Raw genomic sequence first — 25,182 nt, 5'->3', positions numbered from 1 at the left:
GACAGAGAGATTTCTCCCAGTTTTGTTGTCATTCTTTTGACTTATGTGGGACTTTTTTTCCATGCAAGAGGTTTTTATTTTTATGTAGCTTTCATTTTTATGTAGTTGAATACATAAAAATGTATCCAACTTTTTCACATTGTATCTGGATTTGGGGTCATACTTACAGAGGCTTTCCCCACACCCAGGTTATAAAGTAATTCATCCTTTTTTTTGATAGTACTTGCATGGTTTCATTTTTTTACGTTTACATCCATTTGGAGTTTCTTCTAGTGTACAGTGTGAGGTATGGAACCAAATTATCTATTTTTACTGCTATCCAGTTGCCCCAACATCATTTACTTAAAAGTTCATCTTTGCCCCCAGTGACTTGGGTATACCACCTCTACTATGGATTACATTTTCACACATACTTGGGTCTATTTCTGGACTTTCTGCTTTGTTTCATTGATCTGTCTGTCATGCACCAGTATAGGTAACAGGTTATACCATATTGATATGCAAAAGGGGAGCAGCTTTCTTTACAGAAGAATGCGAGCTAGTAAATGTGCCAAGAATGACAGAATTAGGAAAACATCCATTTGCAGCTGCCATCTTAGAAACTGACTCAGGTAGGCATCACCAATGGATGCTAAAACTATTTGGTGGAAGTTGTTGGGGAACCAGACATTTACAAGGTCACATCTACTTTTTAAATACCAATTTAATATTAATTACAAGGGGGAAAGTACCTTTACAGTGGAGAAGTCTGAAGAATACTACCTTGACTGAGTGATAGATCTTGGCATCTCCCATGGGACAACTGACATTAGGTACCCCCTGATGTGGTGCAATGGGAATTACTTATGTGGTATTCTTGCCAAAAAAGTTTAACTAATCTAATGTTTAACTGAATCTAATCATGAGGAAACAATCTGACAAGTCCAAATTACAGGACATTATACAAGACAACTGGCCCAGACTCTTCAAAATGAGTATTTCATGAAAGATGAAAAAAAGTGGGAAACTGTTCTATATTAAAGAAAATTAAAGAGACATGACAACTAAATTGCATGACCTTTGATCCTGAATTTTGAATCCTTGATTGAAAAAAATTGATAAAATAATATTATTTAATTCATAGTCCATATTCAAATTTCCCAAATTATCCCAATAATCCCTTCTAATTCAGCTAAGCTTGGCCCTGAATGGCAGAGTCACCCAGTTTACCCATAGACTCATGAGAAAAAATGAACTATTATTGTTTTAAGTCACTAAGGTTTTAGAGGGGGTGGAGATTACACAGTAATAGCTCATACAAATACGCTATCATTTGTGTAAATTTGGGGGGAAAAGAATATATTAATGTGTTTGTTTGCATATGAAAACTTTCTCTGTAAGCATACACAAGAAAATGAAAAGACAACTGCTGTGAGGAGGAGGTGCTCTGGTGGCTGGGGGATGAAGGTAAGAGAGAGACATTTCACTGTCTGCCCTTTTGTAGCTGTAGAATTTTGAAACATGTGAAGTATGTTCAGTGAATGAATGAATGAAATCTGTTTCTTTTACTCAAATTTTTCCAGAACCCTTGAATCATCTCTAGTGGGTAATGGGAACTCTCATACCCTATTGGTATAAATTGGTACAATCTTGGTGCAGTGGAAGTGTGGCTTTAAGCAGTGCCTATAAAATATGCAAATACATATACAATGCATAGACTATCTCTTGAAGAACCCACCAGAAGCTGATAACACTGGTTGCGTCTGAGGAAGGATCTTACGGCACTGAGGGTCAAGGGTAGAAGGAAGACTGGTGTTTCCCTTTATACCCTTTTTTCTGTTTGAATTTTTTTATGTTCAACTTGTATTACCTTTTCAAAAGGAAAATAATAAACAAAATACACATACCCTTTCACTCAGCAATTTAACACTTTTAAAACTCTCTCCTGCAGAAATACTCACAGAAGCAGACAAAGATAAATGTGCAGTATTACTTGTGTATACTAATAAATTATAAATAACCTTAATGATCATCAATTAAGGATTAAATTATGTAATGTTCATACATGGAATATTATACAATTGCTAAAAATAAACCCATAAATTATCACCCATGTTGACATAGAACATTCCAGAAATCCTGAAGCACTCCCTAATGTCTGCATCCAGCCATTCACCCTCCATAAGTTATTGCAAATTAACCATCACCCAGGCCACACAGAACGTTCCAGAACACTTGAAGCACCCCTAATGCCCACTTCTAGCCATTCACTCCTTATGAATGATCACAAACTGAATAAACCCATGTAACCATCACCCAGGTCACACAGAACATTTCAGAACACTTGAAGCGCCCCCTAATGCTCACTTCTAGCGATTCACCCCCCTAATGAATGATCACAAATTGAATAAACCCATATAACCATCACCCAGGTCACATAGAATATTCCAGAACATTCCACAGAACATTCAGTTTGTAATAATTCATCAAGCTGTACATTTATTTGTATGTATGTTATACTTTAATAAAAAGTTTCAACATATGCGTGTGTGTCTATTAAAATATGTTCATATATACATAGAAAAAGGTAATTAGGCATACAAATGAAATGAAAAGACTGTGGGGGGAGGCGTTTATCTACTGCGTTTCTCTGCTGTACAGTTAGTGTTTTCCCTCTGAAATTCATAAAATATTTTATGTGGAGATACTTTGAGATGTTTTCTCATCAAACTTCCCCCCACTAGTATCCATTTATCTTTCTTGCCTGCTAGTGTTATGATATCTACCCAGCTGTGACTTTCCAATTTGATTACTTTGTCTACATGTATTAGTTAAAGAACTGTCCCTTCTCCACCATTTGTATGATCATTGTGGCCTCATGGTCCACTATTTATGGCTTAAATTCATAACCATGATTATTTTGATATTCACATCTCAGATTTGAACAATGAGAGTCCCTCCAAGTTGGCTTCTCTGTCCTTTCGGCAAATCCGTATCATTTTTTTGAGCAGTGTTTTACTTTCTGGCTTAAGATGTCCCAGATTCATACTTTCCTTGCCCCAACCCTGGGAAGGAGACTTGATTCCTTCTAAAAGAGAATGGTATTTGGTAGAGTTACCAAAGTATAGGCACTTGGTATTATTGTTGCTACTGGGGCAATAAGGTGTAAAGGCCTTCTCAATACAAATACATGTAAAGGTATATTTATATATATGCACATATGTATATCTGATCATCAATTAAAGATGATGAGTTCAAACTGGTATCTCTGATTTCAGCCCCACAGAGTTCATGCCAGCGTCCACCCTATCCATATTTGTAACTCTGTTCTCTGATAGTGACAGTCCTGTTTCCCTTTATCCTCAATAGAATTGTTCATTTCTCCTGTATGTAACCAATTTCTGACCCTGCCATCCTGGCCCTCTCCTCAGTCCCAGGCTTCTTCTTGGCTCCGACCCTGATGCCCCCTTGACCCCGCCAGCCCTGGCTGCCTCTAGGGAGGGAAGGAAAAGGGGCTAGGATTCTAAATACTGATTTTAAATATCCCTTTCTGACACCCACCCTAACCATCACACCAAAGTGTGAAGGGTCACCAGTAATAGGACAAATTGGCACCGTGAGCCTCCTGCAATGCTGTATTGAGAACACAACACCACTTCTGTGGTATTTCTGCCTCAAATGTATAACTTGAATTTCATAGCAAGGAAATATCAGTCAATAAACTAAAGGGCATTTTTCAAAATAACTGGCCAGTACTTTTTAAAACTATGACCATCACAAAAGACAAGGAAAGACTGGGGGACTTCCAGATGAGGGAGACCAAAGACACGTAAGGACTAAGTAACACATAATCCTGATTGAATCCTGGGCCAGATTTTTTTTTTCCTTTTGCTAAAGGAGCATTATTGGGACCACAGGCAAAATATGAATGGGGCCCATACACTAGATGGGATAGTTTTGTATCAAGGTTAATTTCCTGATTTTGATAGCTGCAATGTGGTTATGACATAGAATGCCCTTGTCTTTAGGAAATTTATACTGAAGCACTTTAGAGTAATGGGGTATCATGTCTAACTTGTTCTCGGATGGTTCAGAAAAAATGTGTGTGACACACACATACACACACACACGCATACAAGAGAGTGGGAGGGATGATAAAGCTAATGTGGTTAAGTATTAATAATTAGGGAATGTGGGTGAAAAACATGGGAGTTCTTTGGGTTATTCATGTAACTTTTCTGTAAGTATAAAATAAAAAAGCTCATATATTTTTTAAATACTGAAAAGAATAGTGAGTGTTTTTAACCAGAGTCATGCATGAAAGGCTTTTATTTTTTGCCTGTCTCCACCCCCCATCTTGTTCCAAAAACAATTTAGAGTCATGAATATGTAAAAAAAAAGCATAATAAGATAAAATAAATCCAAAACAAGTAAGAAATATGTGTGGCCTTGGCAAGAACCTTCCAAATTGTCAAATCCTACAAAATGCTCTTGAAAATTTGACAGATTATGTTGGAAAGGTTTCTCTTTGTTTTGGGAAACAGCCCAAACTTCAAAACAGCTATTAGGCCCTTTGTGTTCCTGATATCCTTTTATTTAGAACTTGAGTGCAATTAGACACAGAGAATGCAATATGGGGATACAGAGGCAGAAAATAATTAATAAGAATAAAAGAGAGAGGCTTCCAAAATTTTATAGAATTTTATGCATGTGTACACATTTTATTAAATTTGCATTCTAAGATATACACAAGGCCAGCATTTCGCAAAACTTCCTATTATTCCAAAAGCAGTTATCATGAAACACAGTGATTATATAAGTCAGTCAAGCAAAAAGAGCATCTATTAAATTTTCTTATCATATCATCTCTTATACTTGTTTTCAAATAGAAGCCTGGAACATGATATATTATTAGAATAGGAAGAGAGAATTTTACTTTATAACAATGATCACTTTTCAAATATTAGACTTTATATAAAAATAAAGGAGTACTGTCAACAAAGCTCATCTGAAGGTTAGCATCTCTATCTTTTATTTATTCAAAACAATCCCTGCACAAACTTAACTTTCTAGTCACTTTAACCAATAAAAATGAACCTTGGTTTAAACAGTAAAGTGAATCATCTTGCCTCCTAGTTCTCATACTATTGGAACAATTTCATTTTCCTAACCCAATTCTACCCCACCAGTGAATTTCAAAAATAAATTTAAACATCATCACATTCCAAAGGTTATTTCTTAAGAGCCGTAAATTAGAGCCAAAAAATGATGGCCAAAAGTGTCCCTTTAAGGCAAAGAAGACAGTAGAGAGCAGGTGGATAAATATCCTATAAGAGAAGACCATTTCTCAGTTTTATACAGGCAGACACTCTGAACATGGGTCTTTCACAACCAGAATAAATACACTGAATACCATCAAAGTGATTCTTCTTTAAAATGGCATACTAGAGAACAATCTTCATAATATTTATTCATGTTAGGTTGGAAGGATTGTGGACATTGCACAGGTGAAAGTCAATATGAGAAATAAAGTCATTAATGGCTATGGTGGACGTTATCATGATTTAAAATAAACAACACAGCTGATGCTGTCACAGAACTACTTCCTGCAAGCTAAGTGAAGCTCTCTTATAATTCAAAGAGAATAGGGTTCCCTTCAAGCCCTACAGGATTGCCAGTCTGTGAGTACCCTCAAAGCGCATCATCTTCCCTCAAAAGTCAAGGATCTCTGCCTTCAAAAGACACAAATGCAGTAGTTTTCATTTCTTACATTCACTTTAAAATGGAATATTATGGGCCTAGTAGGCAAATTTGCATATTAAATACAGTCAATTCAACCACGATGTCCGAACATTAAAAGTAATCTATCACAACAGACATGTTTACACAGTTTTAAATAATAAATAACACAGCAGTAAATTACACTCAGGTTTTTGAAACAGCTCTACCAGGATTTTCCTCTTTTAAACGTTAAATACGTAGGGTACTGCAGACTTACTATCATGGACACTGCTGACAGCTCAAACAGCTTCTTAAAAGCAGGATGCACAATGACATTGACTCTTGCAGCTCCTAAAAGCTTCCTCGTAGAGATTAAACTGCCTTTACCATAAGGCAGCAGGTGCAAGAACTGGATTTGGATTCTGGTAGCAACACAATAACCAAAACAAGATCGGCCACACCACTCATCACACGACAAAACAAACGACCCCGATGACAAAAAAAGGAATCAGAAAAAAGCAGCAATTGAAACAGTATGTGGCAGTAAGATACATAAAGCCCCTTGTCTACCCCACCTTGTGATCTATCTGTCTGTGATCTATCTGTGCCCCAAGGCACCTCAGGCCTCATTACAACCACCCGAGACAAGCTGTCAAGCTCCATGTACACTTTTCTACACAGTGGTTTGTGTGTAAATAACATTATTCATTCATTTGTAGATGCTCCACACATCTGGTCAAGGCGGGAATTTCTTCTCCTTGATAACACCACCTGGAAACATTAACAATATTTTATATATTCCTTAGGGCAACAGGCTTGAGGAGAGAAAAATATCAACTGTGGTAGCTAAGTCGGAAGAAGCTGTGGTGACTAATTCAGGCGTCTTGTAAGTCCATTTACAGTCTCAGCACTAAAATCGATCCTCGCGTCACACACTCCAACAGCAAAGAAGCGGTATGGACAGTAATGAAAGCCACGACATGTCTTTTCCCCTCGGTGAGAAATGGCAAGGAAGCAGCTCAAACAGGAAAGGGAAACAAAATAATGTACTTTAAGCTGATGCAGGGAAATAAAAATTTAATATAATCAAAAGCAATCCATCTATTATCGTGAAATAAAGAGATTTGAAACTATGTAGTTAAGAGAACAAAAAAAAAATCTCTCAAGCAAGAGAATTTCTGATCAACTCGAGCTGTCATGTGACTGCTGGGAAATCACATATCATTATTGAAAATACATATCAGTGCTTTCCTTAAATGTGTAGACTAAAATAGGTGCTCTTTCAGGCACTGAGAAAAAATATTTTTATACATATACTCTAAGCAATCAAAAATGAGTATTTGAGATTTAGTCACTTGTTTCAAAATGAGATCAGCAAAAGGAGACATAAGTAAGGTCACTACAGTCATAAAATCGAACTTTAGAGAAGGGAGGTGCCAAAAAAGAATGGCATCAAACTGATTTAGATCGGTTAACACTTTAATCCTCATTATGGATCAAAGTTCTCTGCGTTCCTCACTGAATGTTTTATGTAGGAAACAGCAGTTAGAATCAGAAATGGGTAAGTCACTTGGGTGAGAGATCATCCATCAAGATGAACGGAGAGCATGAATTGGAGCATGCTACTGGAGGCTCGGCGGTTGTGCTGCCTTTAGCCAGTGAGTCTGAGGACAAGCCACTGCTGCTACTACTGCCATCCAAAATATCTGAACTGAGGACAAAGCAAAAAGAATTATAAGCAGATGCATCTATCAGGGTCAAGGTAAACATAACATGCAACAACACAGTTTCAAGAACTCACACATCAGTACAGCATTTGTAAACAATAAGAAGCATAAAAGCAACAGCAAAACTACATAATGTACTCTATTCAGATACCCACGAAAGGACAAAGTCACAAAAATCCAAAGTAAGACATTTGAGGTTTTGTGTCATTTGAGTGCTCTCCTAGGGGCACCAGAGTGTCCAACACATAGTAAGTGCTCCTTGTCATATGTCATGGTTCCCGTGAGGGAGATCCCCTACCTCCAACTCAAGAGATTTTTACTTATATTTATCTTCTTACCTTCCCATCAGCCTTAGAGTAAGAGGAACATTTACTTTTCGAGGTACCTGGACTGTTGGCAGTAATTCTACCAAGTATACTGTGTCATGGCTCTTCCATTCCGGAACAGTCTTTCAATCCTAGATTTTATCACTTCCCCACTCCCAAGAAATCTCCAATTCAAAATAGGTGTTTTTATTTTGAAATATGCATATTTTTCTAGTTCCCTCCATTATTTGCCTTTTATAATTTTCTCATTTTATGAATTTCTTAGACTATTTCCTTTCCTCTTTGACAACTCAAAGGTTTCCTTCCTATTTCTAAAAGACTCCTTTCTTTGGTCCCTTCAGTTACTATCCAGTTCAGCTTCTAAGAGGAATGTTCTCTATCCACGGGCCCAATATCCTCACTGTCCACTTGCCTCTTTAATCCTGACACTTGGCTTCTGCTCCTAGCCTTCCACCAAAACTCCTCACCTGGGCATCAGCAACCTCTATAACCTAGCTCAGCCATACCCATCAATCCAATATATAAGCTCTATGTTCTATATTTGGCCCAAATTCATTCATTCACTTGTAAATTCATTTATGCTAATATTTCTTGAGTATCTGCCAAGTGCAAGATGTATGCTAGATATTAGACGTAAAATGGTATATAAGACAGACATATCCCTGCCCTCATCTAACTTAAGAGTATCGTGCAGGAGACAGATATTTAAATAATCATGCTAGTAACTGTATCATAACTTGTGATCAAAGCAGCAAAGATATAAGGGGCTCCGAGAGTGTATAACATGGGTGACTTGAACTAATTTGGAGGAATATGCAGGAACAAGGCTCCCCAAAAGTGAGATCTGACCAGTCATCTGAAAGATGAGTAGGTGTGAACTGGGTAAGGTTTGGGAGGAAGCAAGGGGATTTCTAGAAGCCAAAAGCAGGCTAGCCTGGCTATAGTACAGAGAGCCAGGAGAACACGGTGAGAGAAAGCTAAAGAAGGAATCAGGCAGTTTTAAGATCTACACAGACATACTTTTTATTTCTGAAAAGGAAACAAAGCCTAGAATTAGAGAAGGAATTATGAATCAGCAAATACAGGTTCTGGTTTAAGTTTGCTCACTAGCCCCTTTGCAAAAGTTCATCCTGGTCTAAACTGCACTAAGACTAAACATTATGTCTTTAATAGTACCATTTTTATAAATTTCCAAGTTAATGTATTTCCAGTGTTAAGCGACCAATGGTACGTTGCTGGGCTCTATACCACCCTCGGGGAAATGTAACTTTCCCCGCCCCAGCTTCTCTACTCTTTCATTTTTCTTCAAAATGTCATTGCTTTCTACTGCCCGTGGATTGTTTTTAGGTGGAAACAGAATACAAATAGGCTTTGGAAAAGTAAAAATAAAAATGGAAACAGTATATTCCACAAGACTCCTACTCTATGCTTACTTCTGTCAAATGCATCATTAATAATCCCACTTTCAAGTAAGAAGTTTGGAAACTTTAGCTGGCTCCGGTATGTCTTCAACCAAATGGCAAAATGGGTCTAAAACATGAATTATTCAAAGTACTGAAAGAAAGTTGCACAGATAATCTAAGGCATCGGAAAATCAAAAGACCTTTATATTTGCCTCTGGAACATATGTGATTTTTCCTCCTGAAGCATTCTGCCTAGACTAATATTAAAATGAATTTACTTTCCTAAAGCACATATTGGCTGGGAAGCCAATGGACACGCTCTATGCTACTTGGCAGGAAGAAACAGGCTTAGATTAAAATTTGGCCACCAAGCAGATAATCTGAATATAAATACTTTCTTATTCCAACCAGACTTATGGTGAGCCCTGGGTTAAAAGATTCCATTTGCAATAAAACCTGCTTGCTTAGGTGAATCTTGCATTCATTCAAAAACACAGAACAGGATGCACACTGTGAAATCTGTCTTCTAACACTGTTGATTACCTTAAAGAAGTAAGCTAATGGGGAAGTTACCAAGGAAAAAATATACAAATCTGAACATTTCACTTCATGTATTTTTCAAGAATTTTTTAAAGAATTTCCTCTCTATTATTAGGTATAAACAAATATAATTTTATTCATTAACTGAAAAATAGCATACTTACATTTAGTCCCCACTGCAATTTAGATTCAGAGCCTGGCAAACGTTTAACCAGATATTTTCGCTAAACTAAAATCTAGTTTCTGTTCTAATTAATCATGAAGCAGCGACTACAGGTCACAAATTCCCCCTGTTAATATATCCACAAGCAAGACATGTGATTTTTTAATCCAGGGAGGGATCACTGGACAAAAGTGATTTTCACAGTGTCTGCTATTAAACCTTCTACCACGGCTTCTAAAAGCAACAAAGTATAGTCCAATTTGAGTTTCTCTCTTTTTTTTTTCTCTCCTAGTTGAAGCTCTGATGGAGGTGCTAATGAGCTTTAGACTAATGGCCCAAAGCCAGACAATGGCAGGAAAGCAAAGGACGTAGACAATTCAAATTGGACACAGGCGTACACAAAACAAAAGTGAACTAATTCACTCCAGCCACTGACTATACATACTGACGCAATATATGAGCCACCCTACCAAAAATACTTCAGATTCAAGTGGTGCCCTCTGTCTAAAAAACTAAGGGTGAAAGTATAAGGGAATCATTAAAACATTCAATGATAAAGTAACAACACAACTAGGTTGTCCAGTGTGACTCACGCTATCTGTCACCCAGCTGGTTGAGCCACCCTGTGCCTCATCCGGTCAATAAACTGGGTTCGATCAGATTAACGGCAGGCAGGGAAATGCACTAAGAATTACCCCCAGCCCTATCAACTCCAGCACAGATTGTCATGTAAGGTAAGACTATGGGGCATCCCTCGACCCCTTGGTGTGGATTAAACTGGTCCACAGGGTATGTTCTCTGGTCTCTACTATCTTACCTTATGAACACCCAGCATCATTTTGCTGTATAACTGCTAAACTTTTTAAGAAATTTTTTTAATGGCGGTACTGGGGATCGAACCCAGGACCTTGTACCTGCTAAGCATGTGCTCTACCACTGAGCTATACCCTCCCCACCTCTAACTTTTTAAAATCACACTTCCAAGTATACTTCTGAGTTATGGTCAAATTCCTGATGTTCGTAAGGACTAAATGCAGAATGACAGAATTCCTGCCTTGTGATTAGCAACATCCCCCAGATTTGGTTGGCAAAGATTTTAGAATTTTTAGTAAAAAATGTTACAAAAAAGTAGGCCCACTATTTGTTTGGATAGCAGCTGGAGCACCGGACACAAACTCCAAATGGGTCCACACTCAAATTTCACATTTAATTTATACTTCAAAGATGAAGATTTTAAAGATCATTATCTAGTATATAAACTAAAGTTTTAAAGTTTGTCTTTTCTGGGGGTGGGGGTACAGCTCAGTGGTAGAGGGCATGCTTAGCATGCATGAGGTCCTGGGTTCACTCCCCAGTACCTCCATTAAAAAAAATATTTTCTTTGTAGGGTGGGGCAGGAAACAAACTATAACGATTTAAATGATGAGATAATGCCTACTAATGATCGGCCTTTTCTCTCCCATGTATAAAGATGGTTTCCTTAGTTATCAAATAGATTGTTATCCTTGGCAATAGAAACCAGAACACAGCTAGTTCCCATCTTTGTCCCCATTTCTAAGAATATGGACGTCTGGTCAATGAAACTGCTTTAAAGACACAGGGGGAAAAGTTTCTGCAAAAGCAGAATCCAATTTTTACATCATGAATAACTCATATTTAAATTATCTTAATTGTAGATGTAAATGTCAGCAATATTAGTATGCAAGGTGTTCCAAAAGTCTTAGTGCAATTTTCAGCTTTAATATCCTCAGAATTCCAGATGCTACAAACTTACTATAAACATCACTTGAAAGTCTAATCACCTAAATATCTTTGACACTTAGTTTTCTGAATTCTAAGTAATAAATTTCTTTTTTAACATATTACTCGAGCCATATGTTGGCTTGTTAGCACTCTATGAGCAGCCATGAATAAAGCAAATCTCTCTAGTGTGAGGCAACACTTCTTGCATTTACAGACCAAACCTACCCTTCATCACCAATGTGGATGTTCCCGGGGCTCCCACAGCCACTCACAGGTCTGTGGAGAATGGGAGCAGTGGCAACAGAACTAGAAGTGTCACAACAACCACCACCATAGACAGCTTAGGTTGTGCTGCTCAGAGGAATAAACGTCTGGACGAGGGGAGAGGACCCTTGGTAGATACTATACGTTCTCTTTCCTGTCTTACTTATTTGTGTGAACCTGTTTCACGGCATCATGCACAGCCTACAACAATATTTTAAAAAAATCACCTCACCCTGTATGTTTTTAGTGTGGCAAAAAGCTTCCATATCTTTTAATATGAACTTGGGTACTTGGTTAGTAACTGGGTAAGCAAATCTATTTATAATGTCATGTGCCTATATTAAAATACACTTTACCATAGAAGTGATATGCAGTTTCCACTAAGTATAGAGTTTCATCCACTAGTCCTCTTGACAAGCTTTAGAAGTTTTCTCTTTGCAATCATCTACATACCTGGAAAGGCACTCTACCAAAATTAGCACACTGAGCTACCAAGGACAGACAGAGATGAGAGAGAAGGGAGATGGTGGGGCTGAAAATAGCTGGAACAATCTAAAAGGCATCTGTTCCAAGGTTAGAACAGTACTGATCAATGAGTCTAATAAGCTAGAATAATCTATGACTTCTTGGTCAACCAGAAGTAGAGGTTATTTTGGACAAAACAATGATAAGTGATTTGGAAAGAAGGGATTGTCAATGCGTATAACTTATAAGTGGCATACATGATTCTTCCATTTAGAGGGCACCATCTTTTTAAAGTGAATGCCCTCTGGGGCTCTTAGAAAAAAAATCCTTAGCCATAAAACTTAGGGAACAAAAAGTTCTGAAAGGCACTACACAATTGCCTCTAGAACATGGGTGCTCAGTAAGTTGATTAAAACGTACTGAAAGATTTCATAATAGCACCTGGCCACTCCTACTAGCCTTTCCCCTTCCTTCCAATGTGTATGTTGACATTCAAGTACTCAACTTCAGGTGCAGGAAAAGAAGTTAAGTTTCTCTCAAAAACACTGAAGGTCCTTAAGTTACACACCTCAACTTGGATGAGCAAGACTGAAAAAAAATAAATGTATGTGAACAGACCATAGGCACCTGGAAGTACTACTATTAAAACGAAACCTTAGTTGACACTGTGGACTACACCCAAAATTTCAAAAAGATTTTACAACAACAGATAATGCTATTTAGAAAATGCCATGCTTCAGAGAAAGCTGGGGTTCTCCGCTAAGTCAAAAGGATGTAACACAAGATGCAGGCAGGGCAGCCACGATTAATGCATGTTACCCAGGAAACCCAGAGACTCTCACGCCCTCCAGCTGATGCTCTCCTAGACCATCAGCACCTACTGAGAGAGGCTGACCTGACAGGAGCTAGGCATGAAGGTGGAGGTGCCAAAAAGACACATGCAATTACCCAAGGAAGTACTGAGGACTTTCAAACAATCTGGTTTCTCACACTTGTCTATACCTCCACAGAGATGTCACCTCTAGGGACCATGAATAACAAGCTGAATGTATTTTAAATGATCCCAATATACTTTTGATGTGGTTCTTTCTAATGCATCATACCCTAATATTCTTTTGATTTTATTTCATTTTTTACCATGAACTGAGGTCAGATAATTGTGCAGCCTCCGGAGACAGCATATTGGTAGTGCCCTGGAAGAGCCTCTTGGGCTGGCTTTCAGTCTCCATTTCACCTAAAACAGAAAGAGATGATGTATTTTACAGATACAGGCTTACTGCTAAAATGGGGTGATTTCTGTTCAACCAAAGATCAGAATACATCAAGCTGCTACTTGAAAGCTGTTTTTCTATGTATTAAAGCAAGTAGAAGAACTATACTTCCATATAACCTCGACCAAAAAGTCAGCAGGCCTAAAAATACCTTCTCATTTATTGTATGTAGCACGTCACCCATTAGTCATGTTCTTTAATAGAAGGGTAGAACACTGATGGCATTAGGCAAAATGAATCAAGACTAACCAGAGCAGAAATCAAGTGTTCCCCCGACAGCCGAAGCTCACAGTGAATAGTAATTTATGCCAGATGATTAGTAAAGACTATTGATTTTATACATTTTAATATTGGAACATTTCCTGAGTTGAAGTCAAATGGATTAAAAAGTATGCAGTCTGATAAAGAGCTTTCTATGCTTATATTTAAAAATATAAGTGTGAAAGCACAACTGTAATTGAAAGCAATTTATTCATCAATTCACAAAATTGATGTTGCACTGGCTGCTTCAATCCTATAGATTTTCTCAGAACTGGGAATAGAAAGCTTTGCATCAATAGGAATAATGCTTAACATTTTGTCACTGAAAAGACGAACAACCATGAATTAGAGAGAAAAAGCCCCTTTCCAAATAAGCAATGATTTAAAACATGTGCACACTTTGGTTTTGAAGCTCTTTATCTCAGCTTTAAAATTGAACATAAAGACAATTTAATTCTTGGGCCTATCTATACTCCAGTAGGAAATTAGTCATCATGAACTTAAACCTGTACAAGATTCTTATGATGGAAAAAGCTCAAGCAAGAACAAATGCAACATTCACTTTTTCCATATTATTAATCGATTCGTATTATCTTTCCTCTGGAGCTATTCTGAAAATTACTGTAATTCAAGAAAGGTTACATTTTTATTTGTTGCCGGGCTTTCAACACCTCATTAGCAAAAGACTTTAGCCCTTTTTAGCAAAGAACCTCTCCATCTGCTGGTATACTTTGGAATAGCTTTGAAACGCAACAACCATATTAAATTCCACCAACTTCCTACAACATATTTAAAATTAATAATAATAACAATACTAGCTTTAATTTCCAAGTTTTATTTTCACATAATAGCTCCTGAGAAGATTCTTAGGATTGTAAATAATTCCTTGCAGCATGAAGGAAAAAGACTACTGGTTTATAAACTAAAATTTATTCACTAAATACAAATACTGTCATTGTATCAGCACCTATTTCCAGAGGACACCATCTTTAATTTTAAGTTTTCTGAAATATAGCACTTCTCAAATCTCTGTGTGATTCAATCACTGGAACGTTTTTGCCAAAGCCACTGGTATCCGTTTACCTAACATTAGAATTGTTGATTTGTTTACTGGCCCCAGAGGGGATCTGCACAAAAAAAACACTTACTGAATTGGTTTTTTTTTTCAGATTATTAAAACTCTCATTTAAAATAGCATCCAATACTGGCAATCGTGCAGTCACATCCCCAGGAATAATGAGTAAACCTGTGTTAAATTTCTTTGCTTTTTTTTTTTTTAAAAAAAAAAAGACTCATTGGGTGCTCTCTGTAAGCATCTAAAGCTAGCATTGAGTGAGATCATTTTAGTTTAGAACTTTGGGGTTTAAAATAAGGTAATTAACAGAGCACCTATAGAGATTCAAATACAAGGCAGTTCTCTGTCTGCCAAAGTATCATTTGGTGGTGGCAGAGGTGAGAGCATACAGCATGTTTATGGACTTATATGCTATGACATTAGCAGATACTTCTGCAATGTATCAACTTGCATCTCTTTTATATTCAAATCACCAAGAGGCAAAATTTTTGGAATACATATTAATAATATGAATATATGAATAAGATATGAATATGAAGGATAAAAAATATAGACAGTATCAAATAACTAATTCACAGAATTTCAAATCAGTAAAGCATACATTGGAAGGAGTATTTCACTATTTCTTGAGAAAAAAGGAGCCATGCCTTGAACTAATTTCAGAGAAATTCTAACTTGTAATTCAAACTTGACAAGGTTTAATAGCAGAACGGGGGTGCGTACCTTTTCTTTTAAGAGGACCAAGAACACTGGGCCTAATGCACTTGACTGGACTCTGACTTCTCCTGCTTTAAAGAATAAACAAACAGGATGACATGAAGTACTTCAAAGATGCAAGATAAAACACTGAGGCCCACCAAATAAATCAATAAAACTGATAGCCATGTAGGGAGAAATGGACAATGTCTGTGCTGTTGGTTGAGTAACTGAAATGCCAATACATGATCCGACATGGCATATGACAATCTGGAATAAAATGGCATTTTAAGCGATTTAAAAAAATTGTGTTATAAATCAAAATACAGTTTAAAAAAGATAAACCTTATAATAAGTTATTTGGGATTCTGACTGGTCTACAATCTTAAAAATTTTTTCCCTTATCCTAATAAAGGATATATCATCGTGTGTGTGTGTGTATGTGTGTGTGTGTGTGTGTCCCCTCTAAACATGAACTGGCACTGAGTCTCAAAAAAATAAATATGGTAAAATATTAATGATAGAATATTGGTGGTAGGTATATGGATATTCACTGTGAAATTCCTTCAGTTTTGCTGTTTGAAAATTGCCATAATAAAATGTTGGGGGAAACGTTCACCAGAGAGATAAATTTAAACTGCATTTAAACAGCAGGTTTACTTACCTGGAAAAGCGTCTTGGACTAGGAATGGGACTTGGTGGCAGCCCACTGCTGCTCACAAACATTTGTAAGGATGGTGAAAAACACTGCTAGAAAAAAACATATTAAAATAGTTCTAGTGCTCCAGTTATCAAAAGGTTCTTCTCAAAATGACAAAAACAACATCCTTAGAATTGCTTAGCTGTCTGTCTCTCATATATATTTATGAGAGAATATAGATAAATAGCTAGATTTTTTTCAAATTACTATCATAGAGTTTCATTAATTTTCCTTCCAGTTACTCAGTTCTTTAAAAATAAAGTGATTTGTGTGTGTATTTTAGAGAGTAAACAGCTCAGTGTGTGAGAGGTAGTATCCTATTCAATGAACCTACCTTTCCAAATCCTCTGGTGGGTGATGGTGCAGGAGAAACCGGAGTGAAGTCAATCCTTTTTGGAGAATATAATTTCTCCGCCTTGTCAAAATCACTATCACTCTGTAAACATAAAGTGTTATTTCCTTGTAATTCACACCTCAACACATCACAGCTCTTCTATACTACTCAAACATGTCTATATTTTTAGAGTAGAAATATACAGACTCTAAAGTTGCAACCTCATATTCTGGTGGAAAAGCAGAAATCAAACACTGCATTCAAATTTGGGAATGGAAGGGCCAGAGGTGTATGAAAAAATGAACGAAGACAAGGGACAATGTAACAGGTTCGAGAAAATAGAACCAAGCAGACATGTGAAAACTTTACCAGGCTCAAGCTCTCATCCCACGATTGGCTTATCTGCATTGCGGTTTGCACTTCTCTAAAACCAACAAAAATGAACAGCCATCAGTGCTTATAAACCAGATACACCTTAGGCTCCGCCCTGCTCTGGTGAAGCACTAACCTTTCATGTGCAGTTTCTCTGTTCATTATATCCATGCCTTCCTCCTGCAAAGGCAAACGTGTTGAAAACATAGTATTTATCCACACAGTTCTCTATTTCAAAGGAAAAAAAAAAGGACTTCTCTACCTCATTTGACATCAGCACAGTAGAGCAGAACTAACAGGCTAAGACTGTCACCCATGCCACCTCTGTATTTTATCTGCCCACTCAGAAGAACTTTAATCTGTCCACAACTACCCAGAGTGGCAGCCTGATTCATGTGTGATATCTAAATCTGCACAATGAAAATCAAATCAAAATGTAAAATTCAGAAAGTTATAGACTTCAGCCAGTAAGTAAAATTTACCCTTCTGATTTGATGCAGTCTGCTGCTAGGAACACGATTAGGTGAGGATGACAGCAACTGGAAAGAAAAAGTAAACATTTACTATTTTCTGAATCACAGAGCAGCAGGTTGCTGTCAGTGCCAGTCTCCAACCTCTTCTTAGATTATTTTTCATATTCTTCTTAGAAATCTAGCTCTTTAAATCACCAAACGTTAATGCACTAGAGAGGCAGTACATTCAGTCTTTAGAAAGTACACCAGGTGTCCAACCTCAAGGCACCATCTGTCGCTAGACAGGCACTGACTTTAACATTTTTCCTAAATGAATGCAGAGCTGTGTACATTTATATATAAAAAAAAGACTCCAGGTCTTAGAAATAGCCATTACCCCACTTATCTAAAATAAGGAACTCTATATGAGGGGAAAGCAAAAACACTGATTTCTATTCATTTTTATTACCAGTGCACCAGTGGAGGAAGATGGGCAAATAAGCCCAGTATCATTTGTCTATGATTAATGTTTATCGAGAACATTTCAAAACTGCAATAAGGAAATTGTATTCACATGGTCTAAGTCAATTCTAAAATTTGATCACTAACGCTATCACTACAGAGCTTACTAGTTCAGAAAAATCAATGTAGAAGGCAAGGTGCATTTTTAAGATAACTGTTGCTTCCCCTTAGATCGTTTTTTAATAATGCAAAGATGAAATGATTTGGAGACCAAATTATGTTCCTTCAAAGTCATCATAATTTGATCGCAAAATGTAAGGTACAATTCACATCGCCATTTTACAGGGTTCTAATAGCCATAATGTAAACAACTATTACTTATTCCCTGTTGCAATGCAAATGAATTTGTAATACTATAAAACCAAATATGACAATTATCCTGCTACAGGAGGCCTTATCCTATTAAAACTTTAAAAAATACTCATGTAGTGAGCAGTATAAAATAGTGATAAACTGCTCTAAGTTTTTTAGGCAAAAGCTAATTCAGGTGAAATTTTTGAAAGTTATCCACTGAAATAAGATTTTACCTCAAAAGAGATCACCCCGTTCCCCACCCCTTTCTTTTACTTTTTCCTCTCCTGGGCTTTAAAAAGAGAAAAATTTTTAACAAGTAATTTTTTCCATTATGAAAGTAATACAACTTTGCTGGTGAACTCTTAATAAGGTCATTTGAAAAAACACTAAGCTCCAAAGAAAATAAATAAGGCAGGAAAGACTCCATCAGGATACTGTGGCAGAGAGAACCAGTGTGTCCATCAGGGAACAAAAGAAACCCCACAGGCAGTGAAATAATCAGGAAAGCCAAAGTATGGACTGCCAGAAGCTGACTGCGGAGAAAGTCCCAAGTTTACATGGTACGTCTTCATCACGCACAACTTGTCAGTTTGAGACAGAAGTGGGAAGTAGGCAGAGTGGTGTCTAGTACCAGCAACCAGAGTACAACGTGGGCTGAGCAAAACGGCTTGAGAACCTCAAGGAGGCACTGGTTCGTGTTGTGAAGTAAAGCAGAGAGCTCATGTGGGACCAGAAAAGGGGCCCCTGACCCTGGTGGCAAGTGGGCGCTGGTGACTTTTGCAGGATGGTTTTTTCATTTTTAATTGAAGTATGGTCAGTTTACAATGTTCTGTGACGCAGGATGGGTTTTTAATGAAGTTGTGGTAGATGTCATGAGATTATCAACCGGCTGAATGGTTGGCAAGGAATTCGAGGCAGCTGAGTGTAGATTAAGCTTTGAAAAAGCTCGGGGAGGGGAAGGGGAAAAGGGATAGACAGACCAATGAAAAAATAAATGTTTGTTTTCCAGATGCTAGATGTGTGAGACGGGAGAACGGGGGAGCAGGAGAGGCGGCAAGGAAGGGACTGAAGACACAAGATAAAGAGGAGACGACAGACCGAGCAAAGGGACAGGGGAGTCAACAACTTCTGAAACATCAGGAGAAAGCACCACCTGTGAAGGTAAATGCATCTGCAAGAGAAGAAAGCTGAGAAAGCTGACGTTTATATGAGAGAGGTGTCTGCCTTCTCTAGAAAGTGCGAAGGGCTGAAAGTGAAAGGTGATGTGATCAGGAGACTGTCATTTTGGAAAAGATTTAGAATATTGCTTTGGAGAACAGCAGTGGCCACTGGCACCCCAGAAAGATGGATCTGTTTTCCCTCCAATGACTGAATCCTCTCAATTCCCTCCCCAGAATTAAGGCAACACTTTTCCCCTGTCCCAGCAAGACATACAATTTCAGTCACTCTGGGCCCTCCTTCTCCCTGCCTTCTATCTAATCGGTTGTCAAATCATGAAGATCCCACTTCTGCATGTCTCTTCCACCACCCCCTCCCCTTCCCCCCTCCCCACTTAAGTCAGCAACACCTTGCTGTATGCAGGTTAATACGGCACATAGGGAAGTGTATTCAGATTTTGTAGAGTACACAGTGGAATAGTGCATATGCTATAATCAAGGTTATGACAAAAGTAGCCAAAGGCTGCTGGGGAAGGCGTCCCAAATCAGAAAGCCAGAAAGGAGATGGGGACAGGGCAAGGACCAACAAAGAACAGTGGATCAACGTGGCTCCTTGAGCAAACTCGTGCATTCTAGCACAGCCAGAGCGAAGGGTATTCGTGAGACATGGGCCCCATCAGAGCTGATACGGATCTTCACATCTTAGAAAAGAGCCAAGTGCAGAGAGGCAAAGCCATTGTCCCTTCTCCGCTATGCTACTGATATAAGGAACATGGCTTTATAATACATAGAGACATTTTCCACATATACAGGAAAAATGAGTAATTGTAGTTTCTAGGATTGTCAGGGAAGAAGGCGAAGTAATTAGTTTAGCCTCCAGATAGCTACCATTTCCCCCTTTCAGTATTTTTAAACACTTTAGCTCAAAATCTTTCTTCAAAGTGTTATATTCCCCACTCCCAACCTTTGGCTCCTTTCTTAAACAGATTTCACCAAATAGAATGGCACTGGAAGATCTCCATTCTAATCCCAGCTCTGCCACTTACTAATTGTGTGATTCTGAGCAAGTCATTTAGATCGGCTGAGTCTTAGCTGTTGCCTCTTTTAATTGGGAAAAACATCATTTGCCCTGCCAACTTCACAGGGGTTGCTAAGAGAATGAAATGTGTGTGAAAGCACTCTGTAACATGTGAAATAGCCTCTGAGTGTCGGTGGTACCATAACTTGAGAAAAGGTTAATCATCCAGGTGTCCATAAGAACGTCAATTATTTTACAGTTCGATGCCAGTGACACCCTCAGGGTCTATTAACAGGCTCTTAGCCCTAATCCCGAGCCAGACTAATTTTTTCAAAACCACTGTCCGCTTTTCAGTTTCTCCCTCTCTTCCCTCGTTAGCAGCTTCTAGAATAACTTTAACCCAAATGTCCCTCTTCTGATTTGCTGCTTCACACACACTACTAAGTTGGAAGATTACAACTGTGCATAAATTTTAGATGATTCAGAGGTCAGAGAGCCTCTCCTGTAAATAAACTGATGAACCTTTGTGCACAGACTATGGAAATCTGGTTCAGCCATCTAGAGATCTATTTGCTTACATCTCAGGTCCCTGATGGGACCTTCCAGAGCAGTGCAGCTGCTGGACAAGCGGGCCCCGCACATGAAGTGCTACTGTATCAAAACTTCCTGCACACGACCAACGAGAAGAGGTGACCCTCAGGAACTCTGGCTCTATAGACCAGTCACCATCAGCACCTCTACTGAGAATATAAATACGGGCATTTTCAAGGAGACTTGACTTTGGATAGCTAGCCCTGTCCAACAGGAATAAGCGCTCTGCTACCGTTTGTGTGATTTTGGCATCCTCAGACAAATAAAGACCACTGGGCTCAGCTGTAATTAGAAGTTAATCCTGACTTACCTCACCACGATGCCAGTACTGACAAAAAATAATGAACAATGTTTAAAAATACCAAGTCCCACAGCCAGGAAAAAATGTTAACCAATTTCCTTTTTGCACCGAAAGCTGAAAACAGCACAAGCAGTACACAAGATAGATAAAAAGCACTTTTTTTTTTCCTTTTGTAAACAACTGGGTATAGCACGTCATCTTCAGAAAGCACTACATTGGAAAGTGTTTCCCCCAATCCCAACCACCAAGGATACTTACTCCTCTACTTACCAAGCTGTGACGGCTCATGATCGTTGTACTGTTCCTCCGAGCTCTAAATGTGTAAGGTTGAAAAACCTGTGAAAGGTCACTGAAAAATAAAAATAAAATGATTAGTGTCTTTTTGTTTAAAATGTCCTTCAACTCTATGAATGCCAGTTCTCCAGTTAACAATGAAATCTTTGATGGCTCCTCATTTCGGACAACGAACTCCTCACCGTCCTCTTCAGAGCATCCCCCCGAGTGGTGCCGAGTGGTGCGCTGTGGATTATAGGTTGGCCGAGATACTGATCTCCTCCGGGTTGGGGGACAGTCAGGAAAGGTATGGGGCGGAGCTCCAGACTGGTTGCCTCCAGCTGCTTCTGGTCAGAACTCACGCCCCCAAAACCGGTTACCACCAGACACCAGCAGCCTCATCTGTTTGCCCCAGAGGACCTACATGCAACCTTACTGCTCTCTATGTGTGCGGTGACGTGAGTGGGGCCGCAGAGCCCTGTGCTCCAGTATGAGTCCTATCAGCTCATCTCCCATATCGCCCTAAACATGTGCTCTACCTTGGAACCCCGCTCATCAACTAAACCAACATACCTGGAGTTTTGCTCATGCTGCCTCAAATTCCCTCCCTCCCCCCACCATCTGGCAGAACCCTTCTTCTCCTTTGACGCCCATCTCAAATGCCATGCCCTCCCCAAAGCCTCTCTTCATCCCACAAACCCCTCCTTGGCACCCTGGTAAATCAGATGCTTCCTGAGACACTGACTCGACCTTTTATTAAAGAAAAGTGTGCATGTATGTTAAAGTCCTTGGGAGAGGTGTTTGGGTCACCCCTGCAGTCCCCAGCAGAGTGCCGTGCCCAAGGCAAGAGGTCAAGGAGGATTTTCAGGACTGAACTGGATTGGACATCATGGGACCCTGGAGATCACCTAATCCAGCTCTCTGAAATTTTAAATGAAAAACAGAGACCCCGAAAGGCTAAGTGACTCATCCTGATCACAGCCAGTTAGGGAGAAAATTGGGACTAGGCCTGGTCGCGTCACTCTTGTCGCATCATGCTACCTTTCAAGTAATTACTTAAATCATGATTCAAAAAACAGCATGTAATTTCTACCACTGTCTGAATGCAGGTCAACAGGGATCACCCCAGTCCTCAGCAATTGCTTGCTTACGTGATCCAAAACAACCCAAAAAGCCCAGTTTATTCCTATAGTATCAAAAATAACTGTAGCGCCGAGGACAGCATTAGGAAAGCAAAGAGTCACTCCACCATGCCCTCAGTTTTGAAATATAATAAAAGAAGAAAAGAGTAAATCTGTTTTTTCCTCAAGATAAGTATACTATAATCAGTGTGATGGACAAGGATTACCTCTTTCTTTGCCTTCGCTGTGCTTGATTCATGTTTTTGGCTAATTCTATTCCCATCCCCCTTTTTGGAGTCACTCCATTTCTACAGGGTCTCTACAAATTGGCTCTCTAGCTAAGATGAATTGTCTACCTACAAAAGTGAAATGTAATAGGCTCAGGAGGTCTGCCAATCTAACCTCCACTATCACAAGATTTGACCTTAAAATAGACCCTCTGGTGACTTACACACATGAAAACACAAGCCCCTACTACTATAATGCAAGGGTCAATTTTGTCCCTCGTTTTTCGAAAACCTGTGTTTTCACTGACCTAAGCTACATGCCACCCTTCTTTTTTCACTCACTGGAATGCATTTCAGGCAGTTTTAGGATCTGAAAATATTATGACGAATCCAAAATCACTTAATAGGACATGAACACGCCATTTAATTACAAGTTATTAGATAAATTGTGATTTATTGAAGTAAACCTCTGTTAATGCCAGGGTTCCTAAACTAAGCTTAGAAATAGCAGCTCTTAGAGACAGGTGTCAAGTTGCAACCCTAGTTCCAGGGGCTTCAGTCTGACATTCAGTAGTGTAAGTTAGGCAGGGCAGCAACCTGTTAGAAGAGCCATAAGCTTCCTGTGATTCCCTTTAGAGTGGGCCAACAGAGCCCCAGGTAGAGAGGGCCCCATTTTCCCCGCGCAGCCCAGAGTTTGGGGTCAAACTTTCACTCCACCTTGAGACCCAAGTCACTGTCAGGCAAAGAAGTCCCCAACCCCTCAGTTTGGAGAACCCAAATGAGCTCCAACTCTCACCTGAGGGAAGGAGACTAATGGCAGGGGGTCGAGGAGCCCCTGAACCCGGCACTCCATCATCCCCAACCCTGCTCACCTGAGCCCATGGATCAGGGGAGCGCTGTTGGATCTCCTCAGGGTGCCCCCATCAGATGTGTCAGGCTCAAAGTCCAGCTCCATTTTCTCCTGAGCCATGTCGGCGACTTGCAGGCAGGCACAACGGACAGTGCTCAGCTCCTGGTGCTTAGCTATGGACTCCCAAGACTCTCTCGCTGCAGGACTGAGCTGCTGGGGACTGTGAGCTGGAGGCGGGGGCTTAAGGGGCGGAGGCTTGGGGGCGGGGGCTAGGGCGGAGAAAAGCAGGAGAGGAGGAGGAGGGAAGGAGGGTGAGGATGAGGAAGGGAGGATGACAGTGAGGGAGGGGAAGGGGATGGAGAGGTTGTGGAGGGTGACAGAAGGAAGAGGAAGGAGGAGAGAGATGGATGGAAGGAGGTAACAGCAAGAGGCAGGGAAAAGGGATAGATGGAAAAGCAGGAGGACAAAGGGGTAAATGATGAAGAGGGGGAAAGGAAGCAAAAGACAGGATGAAAGGAGGAGGGCAGGGTGGAGGGAAAGAAGGACGAGGTACGGGGAAGAGGAGAAAGGAAGGAGAGGAAGGAGGAGGACAGAGGGGGAAGAGAAGATGGGGAGGAAACTAGGCAGCGGCGGAACTCATGCTGCTATCTTTCGGCCGACGACCTCAAGCGGGGCCGGGCTACAGACACCCGGCTGCCGGGGCAGCACTAGCACCGAGGAGCTGACAGTCGGGCAGGGCCCGGCCGGGCGGCCTCGGTGGCTCCAGCTCCCCATGCTCGGGGAACTGGTCCAGCCCCCCATGCTCAGGGACCCGGTCCCGGAGGCTCCTCAGCCCGGTAATCGGTGCTTCTCCCCTCCTTGACCCCCCTCCCTGCCTAGAGGACAGGTGGGGGGTTCGGCCAGCCGCCGACTCGGTGCCTCCTCTTTCTCTCTTGGATTCCAGTGGCCCGGGGGAACCCCTTGGGGCCAAGACCAAAATCTACAACCTGCCTCCCACGCTTCAGAAGCGAGAACCTCCGCGCGGCCAAGTCTTCCGCGTCCGGGCACCCATCGGGTCTTGCGCACGCGCCCGGCGGCCGCGCCAATGGGCCGGCGGACACGGAGCATGCGTGGGAGCCCCGCCCCGCAAACCTCCTCCAAAGGGGAGGAGCGTTTCCAGGGAGCCCGGCGCCTTTCTCCACGGCATTGGCTCGAGGGTCCTGGCGCCCGATTTTGAAAAGAACCAATCGTTTGGAGACAGTGGAGCATCATCTTCCAGGAGGAGTTTGGGCTAGTATTCAAGGGACTAAGAAACACGTGTTTTACACGTTTATTCGTTCCCAATTTGTATGCTCTG

The 25,182-nt window shown here is 40.0% G+C and overlaps 1 protein-coding gene across 8 annotated transcripts; it reads right to left on the bottom strand.

Annotated features, from left to right (window-relative positions):
- Positions 1–4,667: 4,667 nt before the first annotated feature.
- LOC102517605 (protein FAM122B) lies at positions 4,668–24,923 on the bottom strand. Of its 8 annotated transcripts, none has more exons than XM_032474628.1 (10): positions 23,869–24,923; positions 21,646–21,724; positions 17,523–17,579; positions 17,177–17,220; positions 17,038–17,092; positions 16,669–16,770; positions 16,299–16,381; positions 15,662–15,723; positions 13,469–13,565; positions 4,668–6,471 (listed from the first exon to the last, which is right to left on the bottom strand). In XM_032474628.1, the coding sequence occupies exons 1-10, from the start codon at positions 23,964–23,966 to the stop codon at positions 6,402–6,404; spliced, it is 747 nt and encodes a 248-aa protein (XP_032330519.1). In that variant the 5' UTR covers positions 23,967–24,923; the 3' UTR covers positions 4,668–6,401. The 8 variants fall into 8 exon arrangements, with proteins under 8 accessions (XP_032330519.1, XP_032330516.1, XP_032330518.1 ...); XM_032474625.1 differs by having other exon boundaries at positions 15,662–15,726; positions 16,299–16,384; positions 23,869–24,922; XM_032474627.1 differs by having other exon boundaries at positions 16,299–16,384; positions 23,869–24,922.
- Positions 24,924–25,182: the final 259 nt, after the last annotated feature.

Source organism: Camelus ferus, chromosome X (assembly GCF_009834535.1).
Source record: "Camelus ferus isolate YT-003-E chromosome X, BCGSAC_Cfer_1.0, whole genome shotgun sequence".
Classification (NCBI taxonomy): Eukaryota; Metazoa; Chordata; class Mammalia; order Artiodactyla; family Camelidae; genus Camelus; species Camelus ferus.
The sequence above is the reverse complement of the archived record's forward strand: the minus strand, read 5'-3'. Positions and strand labels throughout refer to the sequence as shown.

Excerpts from the sequence above, each read along its gene's own strand:
- LOC102517605 (XM_032474621.1), bottom strand. The coding sequence starts at position 23,966 with ATGGCTCAGGAGAAAATGGAGCTGGACTTTGAGCCTGACACATCTGAT. Across the intron at positions 13,566-15,661 it reads TGGTCCTCTTAAAAGAAAAG|GTGAAATGGAGACTGAAAGC; the intron begins GTACGCACCCCC and ends TTTCTGTTTTAG. Across the intron at positions 7,412-13,468 it reads TTATCTGACCTCAGTTCATG|TTCAGATATTTTGGATGGCA; the intron begins GTAAAAAATGAA and ends CTTTGTCCTCAG.